Source organism: Ictidomys tridecemlineatus, chromosome 3, assembly GCF_052094955.1.
Source record: "Ictidomys tridecemlineatus isolate mIctTri1 chromosome 3, mIctTri1.hap1, whole genome shotgun sequence".
Taxonomy (NCBI): domain Eukaryota; kingdom Metazoa; phylum Chordata; class Mammalia; order Rodentia; family Sciuridae; genus Ictidomys; species Ictidomys tridecemlineatus.
In genome coordinates this window covers 209277038-209290413 of record NC_135479.1, presented here as the reverse complement: position 1 = coordinate 209290413, position 13376 = coordinate 209277038, and the positions used below count along the sequence as shown (strand labels likewise).

The 13376-nt window shown below is 33.9% G+C and overlaps 1 protein-coding gene across 12 annotated transcripts in view; it reads right to left on the bottom strand.

Moving 5' to 3' along the window:
* Window positions 1-13376, bottom strand: part of Ttc3 (tetratricopeptide repeat domain 3) — a 119355-nt gene that overhangs the window by 103069 nt on the left and 2910 nt on the right. For 6 of the 12 annotated variants that reach the window (XR_013437028.1, XM_078044633.1, XM_078044635.1 and 3 more), the window contains exons 2-6: window positions 3853-4007; window positions 3351-3393; window positions 2885-3035; window positions 2135-2219; window positions 552-605 (exon numbers count right to left, since the gene is read on the bottom strand). The exons of 4 other annotated variants lie outside the window; for them this stretch is intronic. Coding sequence is in view for 7 of the 8 variants with exons in the window: in XM_078044633.1 (XP_077900759.1) it covers window positions 552-605; window positions 2135-2219; window positions 2885-3035; window positions 3351-3393; window positions 3853-3996 (477 nt within the window). In the remaining variant the exon portion in view is untranslated. Of the gene's footprint in view, window positions 1-551; window positions 606-2134; window positions 2220-2884; window positions 3036-3350; window positions 3394-3852; window positions 4008-6565; window positions 7951-13376 lie in introns of those variants that run through there. 2 more of the 12 variants (XM_078044634.1, XM_078044632.1) reach the window with 2 other exon arrangements.

Here is a 13376-nt window from a genome sequence, read left to right as displayed (position 1 = left end):
CATATTTTACATAGTCTGTGGCAAAAAGAATTATTATGAGATAATCAATACTATGACTAGGCAAATGGATGCTCAGAGCATTGATTCTCATGAAGGGTCAAGAGTTAACAGAAATGTTTGTTCTTTTAATGTATGAAATAACCTCAGAAATTAAATAGCTGAGTTGCCACTGCTGGTATAAGGCTTAAAGGAAACATGAAGACATTTCTTTCACCAGTACCATTAAAATCTGGTTTATCACTGCATCTGAGGATTATCTAGTAATTATACAGTAAAAATATTCATACTGGGGACCTAATAATTTCATTTGGGGGAATATATGCTAGGAAAACAATCTAAAAGAGAAGAAAAAACTTGTAACATATATGGGTAAAAAAAAATGTAATGAAGCAAACCTGCAAAATGAGATTACACTGAGTAAAATATAGAAACCATACTACCAAATATTACATATAACTTTGAATATATGGTCTCAGTACATGGGAAAATGGGCAGTGATGTGACTGCCATTTATTCAGTGGGTGAGCAGGGTTTCCACATTTAACACTTACATTTTCTATTTTATAACCAATTCTCAATAAGCCTTCGATAAGGAATGAATCATTCTGCAAAATAAAAAAAAAGAACAAAAAAGCATTTTTTCCTTATTCCTGGATTTTGTAATAGAAAAAAAAAATCTCCATTTTAGGAATAGTCTTGTGTTGCATAATGACAATTTCCATCAATGATGAGCCAAATGGGACATTGGTCCTAAAGATTATAACAGAGTTTAAGATTTTTATTACCTAATGACATTGTAGCTATGGTGACATCATACATACCACAATAAAATGTACTGCTCACAAGCTTATGTGATGCTGATATAAAACTTACTGCACTACCAATTATATTAAAGAATAGTACAGATAATTATATATAACACTTGTTAATGATATTAAACAACTACATTACTGGTTTATGTAACTGTTATTTTAGAGTGTACTGCTACTTATTGAAATAAAAAAAAAGACTTCACTGTAAAGTAGCATGCCATATGTCAGCAACAGTCACAACTTGTGTTTGCTTTGTCTCTTAATTGCATTAAGAGGCCACATCTAGTGACTAATCTACACCATCTGGATCTGTGTAAGTATACTATGATACAACAAAACCATTTGATGGTGCATTCCTCAGAATGTACCCCAATCATTAAATGATGTGTAACTGTATTATATAGTAGTATATTTTCCACAAGCACTTACATGATCAATTTACCCCTTAAGAGCTCTAAAACAAGAATTCATCAAAAGTCTTCCACAAGGCTCTAGTAATAAACTGATTTTGTGTAAATTTTAGATGTGTAGATTTTTAAAGTTCATTAAACCTAGGTTTTCTAGCAAGGCACATTGGCTGGTTTGTTACTGTAATGAGTTATCAGCAGAAATAAACACCAGAATGCTTTCTAAATTTAAGTTCACAGTCAGAATAAAAACAAGTATAACACCTGGCTCCATATCCAACTGAAATAAGAAAAATTATCAAATGGCTTTTTAAAAGAGAGAGGAGGTCAAGGCAGAAGGATCACGAGTTCAAAGCCAGCCTCAGCAAAAGCGAGGTACTAAGCAACTCAGTGAAACCCTGTCTCTAAATAAAATACAAAACAGGCTGGGGATGTAGCTCAGTGGTTGAGTGCCCCTGAGTTCAATTTCCCACCCCCAAAAGAGAGAGAATCACCATAGTACAAAGACACCTCCTCAAATCTATCCTGATAAATTTTATCCCAAAGGCAAAGTATTTGTCAACAGTGGTATGTTTTTATGTCAAAAGACAGAGTTCGTTTACTTTTAGAACCTGTGATTAAGGTTTCTATGAACCAGGGCCCTCTTTCATTTGTGACAAATTCTAATTTCTCTCCTTTAATATCAAGAAGCTGTCCTGGTCCATTATGGCATGGCAGAACCAGGACATTGGTCATCAACGTTATCACTTCCATACCATGCACACTCTGACAGCAGAATAATCTCAGGTAAAGAAAACTGAAAAGCTTATCTGTTAACTGCTATAAACTGGTAACACAGTTTATAGCAGTTAACAGTTAACAACTGACACTCTATATTTACATTCTTTGGAGGCGGGGCTACATTCTACCACTTACCGCAACTTTCTTTGCCAAATCCACAATATCTTCCATCAACTCAAGATATTGTAATTTCTTCAAACTTATCTCAGAGGCACGAGAACTGTTTAAAGACAAATTTATTTTTGGAAAGATTACATTCTCATATATACAAATTCACTGAATTTTATGCTTATATTATAAGCTATCTGACAAAAACATTCAGTTCTTTTCTCCACTCTGGGTAACGTAAGTAAGGAGTTTATTAAATGGACCAAACCATATATCCTCTCTCTCTCAGTTCTATACCACTGACATTTATAAAAGTATTTTAATTTTTCCTGACTTAACTTCAAGTCTACATCTAATACTATTCAGAATTATTTCATTATAATGTTATAAATTTTCTTTCATATTCAAATTCCAAGAATTTACTTTTTCTACCTGTTAAACAAAAGCAAAACTGAACAGCATATTAGAATGAAGAATAAGCCAAGTGTGGTGGCATATGCCTAAAATCCTAGCTACTCCAGATGGTGAGGCAGGAGGATTTCAAGTTTAAGGCCAGCTTAAACTTTGTTTAGCTAGACTGCATCTCAAAATAAAATTTTTAAAAAAGGGTTGAAGGTGTAGCTTGTCAAGCACGGGGGAGACCCTGAGTTCAACCCACAGTACCACCAAAAAAAAAAAAGAATCAGGTATAAGCCTTCCATTGTATTTGGCATTCCTTGGCACTGTGCAACATGCTTATCACTGCTCATCCAAAATGAATAACATATAGTGACTTACGTGGTCTCCACACAGGGATGTAATCGTGATATTACAGAACTGTGCTGATGTTGAAAAAGAAGTGGCCAGAAGATATTCATTTTAATGGCATCACAGTAATCTTGCAGGACAGAAAGTGGTTTACTACACCATATATTGCAGATGTCAAATTCTTAATTAAAATAAAAAAGTTTAAAATTAATATTTGTGCCCTGATTTTTAATGAATCAACACTGCTATACAGAAAAGGTAAAAATGGATATGAGAAAACAAGAAATGAATTAATGTTTTAAACTGCTAGATGTTAAGAATATTTAAGTGTTGGCTAAAACTCAATTTACAAAGAAAGATTTTGGTTTCCAGGAAAAAAAATAGTAAGAATCTATTTTTAAGAAGACATATAAATCTGATTTGTTGATATGACTAGATAAATCACCTCCATTTGTGGTCCATCAATAAATTAACGTTAATATGTCAACATGCTCACCTAAATGTTTCTCGCTTTGGGCATAATCTTTATACTTCATACCCTAAAAAAAAGAAAATTATTTTGACTTGCAACTGGTAAAATACACAAGTATACTTTTTTGACTTTTAATCAATGGATTAGCAGAACTAAACTGAAAAAAAATCTAATGTACATTTACTTATATGCTTTGAATATATCTGTAGCCAGTGAGTCTTAATTTAAGGCCTTTTTCATGTTTCCTGAGTTTCTTATTCAAGAGTTTTTCTAATTCTCAGAAAGCCGCCTCATGTCTTCACTTATTCTCTGAAATCTATTCTTATTGTTGAGGCACAGCTTATTTCTTTTGAATAATAACCTCTTCAAAAGCATGTGTTCCTTCTTATAAACACACACACACACACACACACACACACACACACACACACACAATACACACACAAAATCTTTACTCAAATGCCCTAAATCAGAAAGCCTTTAGGATATACCATGTTAAAAACAAAACTTTAACAAACCCACTTACCACTCCATCACAATAAAGCTGAGTCACACGAACATAGTCATCTGTAGTATATTCAGGAGCAAAGACACAATCATCTTCGTAAGGGCTATCTTCCAACAATGCATAATCCGCCACAGTGAAGTCTCCATCAGTAAAATTGTCCATGGCACACAATCCTAAGGAAATAACATACATCCAATTCAGTAATTAAATCATTTGAGATGACATGAGCAGCATTCTTCCTGGCTTCTATAGTATAACTGAAAAATACTTAAAACCTATGCTTCAAGGAACTCCAATCAGAACACTGATTTTTGTCCCCATTCTGTGATTCTCCCCCCATTCTCTCCCAATAGTTTTATCTGCTTCTTCCTTTCCTCAGACTCAGATATTCACCATCACTACTCTGAACTTATCTGTTTACATGTATCCCTTAGATGGAAGATAAGGGCACTGTTATTTACTTTGTATGTGCCTAGCATACAGTAAGCCTCAAATGACTGCTCAAAATAGAAAGGCATCTTCCCACTGCTGCACTCTTACTCCACCTGCTTTTACTGCATCCCATGTTTTACCATACATGAAATGCTATATTCTCAATTTCCTGGCCTGAACTAAATCCTTACCACTGAGAAACAGTTTCCTATCAGTGCTCATACTCTGCTATGTGTCTCTCAGCATCTCTCCAACTTGGAGAAAGGGGCAAGACCAGAGTGGTCCAGGGTGAGTCTTTCAAATCTCTTCCAGACATTCAGACATGAATGGATGTCCACATCCAGACATGCCATCTTGTAACTACACCTTCTTCTAATAGTCTCCCAACTACCACAACACAGAGCACTGCTAGACTACAAAGGAGGAAAAAAACCTCACATTACCAAGACACATGTTTTAAAAATATTTATTTCAATGGGGGAAAAGGGAAACTAGGGCCAGAGTTTTAGACTAAGGTTTTGAGTTTTTTTCCCCTGAAAAAAAAGTTCAATAATGAGGATTTTTAGAGCTCTCAGAGAACAGCTACACTAAATATCACTGAAAAATTCATTTTACTACTTCTAACTCTTGCCCAAATAAAGGCTTTCTTTTTCTACCATCACCAGCACCATGATTAACACCATTTCTTACACCTTTTCACTTTCACTATTATCCCATTATGATTAGAACTAGTAAAGCTTCTTTTTTCCTAAGCAAGACCACCATCAATCCTTGAAATATTTCTTCAATAAATCCTTCTTATTATATCCAATTTAGTGTATTAAAACCTTGCAATATCTAAAGTGAAGAACAGAAACAGGCTTCCTAGCAAACTCTTTGTACAATGTGTCAAAATACTGCACTAAGTGCTTTACAAGCCATCATCTCATTCTCATAACAATTCTTAGTAGCCCCACATGCCAACATCTCCACTATAAAAATGGGAAAATAGTCTCAGTAAAATTAAGTAATCTGATCAAGGTCACCAATCTAGAAAAAATCCACACTCAGCCTTCTGATTCCAAAGTCTCTTTTCTCAAACACTATATTTTACATCCAATTTTCCTTGTCATTGCCAGCTATTTACCTCTTGGCACTGTCATGTTTAAGGATCCTGGCAACTAGTTCCCCCCCTCTCTTCTCCTCCAAATTCCATCACTTATTCCAACCATATCAAGGCCCATTGAGACAATACCCTAGCCTTGAATTTCACTGTTTACCTCACCAGACTATTCCTTCTCAGGGCCACAACTGGAGACCACTGTCCATGTCTAAAACACTTTTTAATTCCTTTACTCACTCATCTTCCCTCTGACCACATCAAGGGTCATTACAGCTAGCATCTTCTGTCTCCTCTTATAGCCATTCAACTTCATCAAGAACTTTTCTTCATTTTTCTCCTATTCAAATCCTCCATTCTTACTCATTTTCAGTTCCTACAATTTGGTTTCCATTTCTACCACTCAAGGGAAATTGTTTTCAATAAAGTCATTAGTGATCTTCTATAAATAGACTGGCTATCTATAATGTCTGGAACTTGTCCTATTCTGCATGAACAATATTTCCAAAGTTTAAAGAATTTAACTGTAAAAGTGAACAATGGCCATAAAAAAATAGACATCATAGTACCCAAAGTAAGGCACATAAAATGAGATAAATGTTATCTCAAGAAATATATATACTTTTGAATTCACTTTTCTTACAAATGTTTTTGTTATAAATACAGAAAGAGCCAAGAACTGTCATAGCCCACATATCGCCATCATGGCACTGATTACAAAACCACTGGCTGACTCAGCCATGACGCTGGTCATTTAAGCCTGGCAGATCTCATGATACCACAAACAGCACCAATTGTACTGTAATTATAATATTGGCATTATTTTTTTTTCTATTTTGTTTTAACTAGAGAGGCAATGTGGCAAAATGGTTAAGAGCATGGACTCTGGGGCCAGAATGCCTGGGCTTGAGCCCTGACTCACCCATTCCTTTGATGTGTCACCTTGGGCAAGTTTCTTAACTTCTCTGGGCTTCTGTTTCCTCATATCACATCAAGTGGAGATAATGATACTACCTACCCAATTGATTAGTTAATATGTATAAAGTGCTTTGAAGAGTACTGAGCATGTAGGAAATGCTATAAATACCAGCTATTATTAACACTAATATTAATTTTTTTAAACTACTGTTTGGATGCTTCCAACTAAATGGTCTACCTTAATTGCTAAATCCAAAGAGGACTTTTCAGCTTACAACTTACTTGACGCTGAAGACCACTTCCTCCTTCTCAGAACTCTTCATTTGGACTCCAAAGACCATCTTCTGGTTCTCCTCCTATTCGTCTGGCTGCTCTTCCTCAGTCTCCTTCATGGGCTCTTCTTCTCCATTCCCCGCCACCCAAATGTCAACTCTCTTTTCTTCTCACTCTTACTCTTTCCTTGGTGACCTTATCCACCATACCCAGGGCTTAAAACAGCACTTTCTGAACTTTATTTGCATAGCTTCACCATGATTGTTGCCATTTCCATATATCACATGTACTTTTACTAATATTTTCCTTTCATTGTACTCACTTGGCCTAAGTGATAATGTCCATGATGTCATAGGTTTGATCCACAAGTTATGTTTTTCATACACATAAAATCCTAACTATTAAAAAATTTCAAGTGCTTATCCATGTACCATTTAAAATTATCTCATATGGTACTGTAGGAAAACAATGGCTTCCAAACTGCCAAATGCTAAAATCCCAAATCCTTCTCTTAACTTCTAGACCCTCTGTGCCAATTGCTATTGGATCTTAACCAAGATGTCCCACAAGCCCCTCAGTAAGTTTCAGTAAGTTGAAAAACAAACAACTTTTTCCTCAAAAAAAAAAAAAGAAAAAAAAGCAAATGAAACCAAGTTCTTTCCTCTTTCTGTATGCTATTTATCAGTTAATTGCTCTACATGCCACATGGTTACTCAAACCAAAAATCTGGGGGTCAATCTAGACTCCCTATTTTCCTCAACATTTCTATCCAACTGACCACTAAGTCCTCAATTTCTTCTTCCCCAAGATCTAAATTTAGCACACACATACCTCTTCATGTCCAGTGCCACCGCCTTAGTTGTACCTTTACCTTTATTCCTCTCAAAAATGCATAAATGATCTCCTAACTGTGGTTTACTGTCAAACCTGGTATCCTCTAAAACACTGATCATATAATACTACAGCAGAAAATCATTCAACAGCTTTCCTTCATTATCAGAATAAAGTCCAACCTCCTTACTACAAGCATAGGTTTCATGTGATCCTATTCCTGTTTCTATCTCCAGTCACTTCGTGACATATAACATGGAAGCTAGTCATACCCAACTGCTCATCATTCCTAAACAAACCTTACTCTGTGACCACCTAGTGCCTACCAATCCTTGACACTCAATTCTAGGAAGCATTTTCCAAAGTACCAAGTTTATTTTTGCACTTATACTCTACAAGCCTAGAGCACCCTGCCCACTCCTGACACAGTTCTTACACTATTTGATCACCACAGGTTCATCTCTGTAAGGTCACTATGGGTCCAGAGGATACACTGTGCAGTCTGCTTACCACCTGTACTATTAATTATTTAATATCTCCCTTCAGAATAACCCAGCCTTTTAAACAAATTTATTTTAATAGAAATTGATAACATAAAGAAATACTATGTTTGATACAACAAGTTTTCTAATTCAAGCTAAATATATTACTAAAATTAATCTTAAAATACATTTCTGATCACATCAGTTATGATGAACTAGATTCTGAAGGACACTACCAATGCAAGAAAAGCAGATCTTGGATTTTTTAAAAATACTTTTAAGTAATTTCAGCTCACGGAAATACATTTCAGGAGACCCTCTCCCCCAAAAAAGCAGCAAACTTTTAGACAGGAACTTGGCAACCAAAAGCAGTAAGTAGTAGAAAAACAGATCTTGGATTTTTTAAAAATACTTTTAAGTACTTTCTGTTCACAGAAATATTTTTCAGGAGACTCTCTCAGGACAGTGAACCCTAGACCGGAAGCAAAATTTCAGAAATTAAACTCCTGTCTCCCAGCCAAAGCTAATACAAATGCTTTCAGAAAGAAAAGTAACTTCCAGTTAGGCTCTCAAGACTCTCACAAATAGATCTTTAGAGTTTATAATAGGGGATCACCAAGCACTGGAAATAACAAGCCACCATGAGGGGCAGACAACAGATGGGGGGAAAAGCAATAAATTTGGATCCCCTAAGGATAGAAACATTGAGATTTCCAGACACAGTCTGTGAATAACTACAAAAATGAGCAAGTAACATGAGACTACAATGAATGACTGTGTATATGTGAAAAATAACCAAGCTGAACTTTGAGAAATTAAAAATATAATTGTTAAAAGTGAAAAAAAATGGGGGATTAGAGAGAAAATTAGGCACACCTAAGAGAAAAATGGTAAACTAGACGATAAGAAGGATGAAATTACCCAGCACTAAAAATTTTATTAAGGAGAAATAAGATGAAAAGTATGATGGGGGAAGAGTAAGTGATCTAGAAACAGTTACACATACATATAGCCAGTTAAAACTCCAGAAGGGGAGAACAGTCCAAATAAAAAAGAGGCAATATTTAAAGAATACAAGGCTCCAGAATCTTCTAGATCTCATGAAAGACAACATTCAGAATGAACATCAAGTATCCAAAATAGAATAAAAAAAATTAATTTCCATCTAAACTTAGAAATGAAATGATATAAATCAAAGACAAAATCCAATGCAGTTATAAGAAAGATATTTTCTTCAAAAAAAAAAGCATAAATAAAACTAGCAGCAGACTTTGCATAATATTCTCACCACATTCTCTTAAGAAAAGGGTTAAAAAATAGTTTTAAATAAAAACTGAGTTGACCACCAATCAAGAGTCTTGAACTAAAGGAACTTCTAATCCTACCAATTAAAAGACACTGATTGTCTGATGGGCCTGAAAGACAAGACCAGCAATATGAAAAAAGTGAAAATCAAATGAAAAGCACATTCTAGATAAATTACCACCAAAGACTCTAAGTCAAAAAAAGCAAAATTAGGAATAGAGAGGATCGCAACAGAGTAGATATGTTAAGAGAAAATATTAAGCTTGTATGCAGCTAATATATGTACCTCAAAATACATAAAAACAAAAGCTGTTAGAAGTATAAAAAGTCTATTAGAAGGTAACAGAAGATTCCAACATACTCTTCTCAATTAATGATATGATAAAAACTAATAAAGACTGAACAACACAATTCCTTATCTTTAATGATTACAGGAAAATTATAGAATTCACTATGGACAAGGTCATAAAAATAAGAATGAAATAACAACAAGAACACATTCTCTAACAACATAGGTGAAAAAAAAATTAACGTAGATACACCTGAAAATTAAAACAATGAAAAAGTTAATGCAGATACATTTGAAAAGATAAAACATGCCAGGTGCGGTGGCACATGCCTGTAATCCCAGTGGCTGGGAAAGCTAAGGCAGCAGGATAGTGAGTTCAAGGCCAGCCTCAGCAATTTATCGAGGCCCTAAGCAACTCAGAAACAGACTGTTTCTAAATAAAATATAAAAAATGGCTGGGGATGTGGCTCAGTAGTTAAGCCCCTTGGGTTCAATCCCCAGTACCAAGACAAAACAAACAAACAAACAAAAAGCATTTCTAAATAGTAAGCCAAAAAAATAAAAATTGAACTTTTTATAAGAACTTAATTTCTGAAAATTAATGAAAGCATTAGAAACTTAGATGAAGAAAATAATGAATTTCAAGAAAATTTATAGCATTACATGCTTATACTAGAAAACAAAAATGGCTAAAATTGATGTTAAAACTTGCAATTTAAGTTAGAAAAAGAAAAGAAAGGGAAGGAAATCATAAATAAAAGAGGGAAATCAGCATGCACAAGGCCCTGGGTTCAATCCCTAGCACCCACCTTGCCCCCGTAAAAAGTTAGTCTTTTGAGAAGATTAATAAAACAAATTTTGGCAATAATAAAAGAGAGAAACAGAGACAGAGAGAGAAATCAGACATAAATAATATTCAAAATGAGAAAAGAGAACATCCAAATAAAGAAAAGATGGAAAGGAATATTAAAATATTATTAACTTGATGCCAATAAACTTTAAACATGCTGATGAAAGGACAAATTTCTAAAACTAAAATAAATAGAGAACCTGAACACTCCTACTACCATTCAACTGCTAATGACTACTCAGCTTCCACAAAGAAAATACTAAATTTAGGTCATTTTCAAATAGGTTTCACCAATTTTTTAAAGAAACAAATCAGACCAATCCAAACTCTCTCAGACAACTGAAAAAAGAGGAACTACTTGCTAATTCAATATATAAGTTCAGTATAAAGTAATACCAGAATCAGGTAGTCAATAAAGAAAAAGAGAATTCTATTTATAAAAAGATTCAAAAACTCTGAAGAAAATATTAGCAAATTCAATCCAGGAGTTCATAAACAGATAATCCATCAATACCAGTTTGGATTTATCTCAAGAATAAAGAATTTTCAAACCCATAAATTGAAATTCATTATATTTATAACAATTACGGGGGGAAAAAGGAAAAAAAAATGAGATATTTCTCAACAGATGCAGAAAAACATATGACAAAATGCAGATTTCCTGGACACATTCAAAGATGTCTACAAAAGCTCATAGCAAAATGTTATTTTTTATGGGAAAACACTCTCTTTAAAATTGGAAATAAGATCTGTAAGCCCATTATAATGACTCACTTCTAATGAATAATCATAATCACCTCACCTCCATTGAACATAGATCTAAAAGTGTGCTAGAACATTAAAAAATAAAAGAGCAAATAACTGTCACCATTTGCAAATGATATAATTATTCACATAAAAAAAGGAATTCCAGGAAATATATTAGAAATATTAGAAGTTTATCAAGTGGATAACTAAAAAGCAATATTAAAAACATTAAATTGCTATTTACTAATAATTGTCAGAAAATAGATTGTTGGGGCTGTAGTTGTGGCTCAGTGGTAGAGCGCTGGCCTAGCATGTGCGAGGAGGCACTGGGTTCGATCCTCGGCACCACATAAAAATGAATAAATAAAAGTAAAGGTAAAAAATGTTGTGTCTGTTAAAATTTTTAAAAATAGATTCTTAAACACTGGCACTTATAATACCAACAACAATTTAAAACATTGGATCAGCATTTAAAAAGTGAATAATCTCTATAAAGAAAATTATAAAACTGTATTAAAAGACACTGAAAACCTAAATAAATAAAAATACTATATTCTCAAAATCCTCAGGGTTTTAATTCTCTCCAGAACTTACTCAATGAATTTCAATTAAGTCCCAAAGGGTTTTTCATGTCTCATGTAACAAACTGATCCTTTAAAGAATCCAAATGTCCAAAAACAGCTGAGACTCAAGACCTCCCCAGATATCAAAATTTCTGGTAAAATGATAGCATTATTGATTAAGACCGTGTGAGTATCAACGCAGAAAAAGATTGCACATGATACAGAACAGGTGACAAGTGATGCAGAAAGGCAAACCAGAAACAGACCCATCATGCACATAGAAGCCAAATGTAAAAGAAATAGTACAGCAGATCACTAGTGACTGAGGGGCTGGAACCACGTGAAGGGATAAAATGAATGTGAATCACTAACACCATTCCAAAAAAGGAAAAATCAATTTCAGATGGATTATGAATTTAAATGTAAAAAGTGTCATTTTAAAACTTCTAGAAAGAAACACAGGAGAATGTCTTTATAAACCCAGAACAAGAAAGGTTTTCAGTTACAGAACATTAAAATTAAGAAAGAGTGAATGAAATATACCATGAAGAGTAAAAAGACTGGCCAAAAACTGGAAGAAGATATTTATAATGTATATAATCAATAAAAGACCTGTTACCAGTTTTATAAGACAACTCAATAGGAAAAAAATGGATAAAAAGACATGACCAGGTATTTCATAAAAGGAAAATATAAATGGCTCATAAATATATGAAGAGATGTTCAATCTCAATAATCAAACAAATGCAAATTAAAACCACAACGATGTATCATATCATACCCATTCCAGTGGCAAATATTAGGACATCTAACATAAGTATTGGAGAAGATATACATCTACTTACACACTGCTGATGAAAATATCTAAGTTGAAAAATCTTTTGGCCAAAATATAAACTGGTACAACCACTTCAAACCCTGGAATCATTCGTAAAGTTGAATATTTACACACCCTTTGACCCAGCAATTCCACTTCTAGCAAACAGCTTACGTTTACTATTTTTCTTTTCCCTCTCAACCAAAAATGCTTTGAAAAATCATTCACATTTTACAGCAACATCTAAAAAATTCTGGCATCAAGCTTAAATAATTGCAAATGATGAATTTATAGAGTATTATAGTAGCATTTAAAACTAGAATGTTTCTTTTAAATGTATAATTATTAATAACCATACAGTTAATCAAAATAGCTATATATACTGATAATTAAATAGAAAAGTGAAATTTTATTGGACATGCATCTCTTGAAATAATGGAGAGGTGTTGCCTGAATTAAAGATGGCTTTCCCCAATGCTATACACTGTATTTTAAATTACCTCTTTGGTTTCCAGAGTTTTCCTACTTGGGGCTATTCCCTAGTTCTTCCTTGTAGGTATGTGGTTTGTTTTATGTAAAAAACTACTGTGATGAAAGGGAAGGTGTGAAAGTTGAACCAGCAGGACTCTATTATTGGTCTCAGGCATACAGTTTCAAGAAAGATCACATACAGAATTTAATGATCTAGAAATTCATTAACATCTCCTGTTCCCATATACTACTTGGAAAATCATATACCCCAGGATGAAAATTAAAAGAAATTCTTTCAACTCTGTATATACAAGACTCTTCAAAGTAAGAAAAACTCAACAACCAGAACACCCACCAATAGGAGAATGCATAAGCTGTGTTATATTCACCTGTGGAATATTACACAGCAGTAAAAATTAAAGACTTACAACCATTCTCAATATCAGTGACCCTTAGAAATGTAAC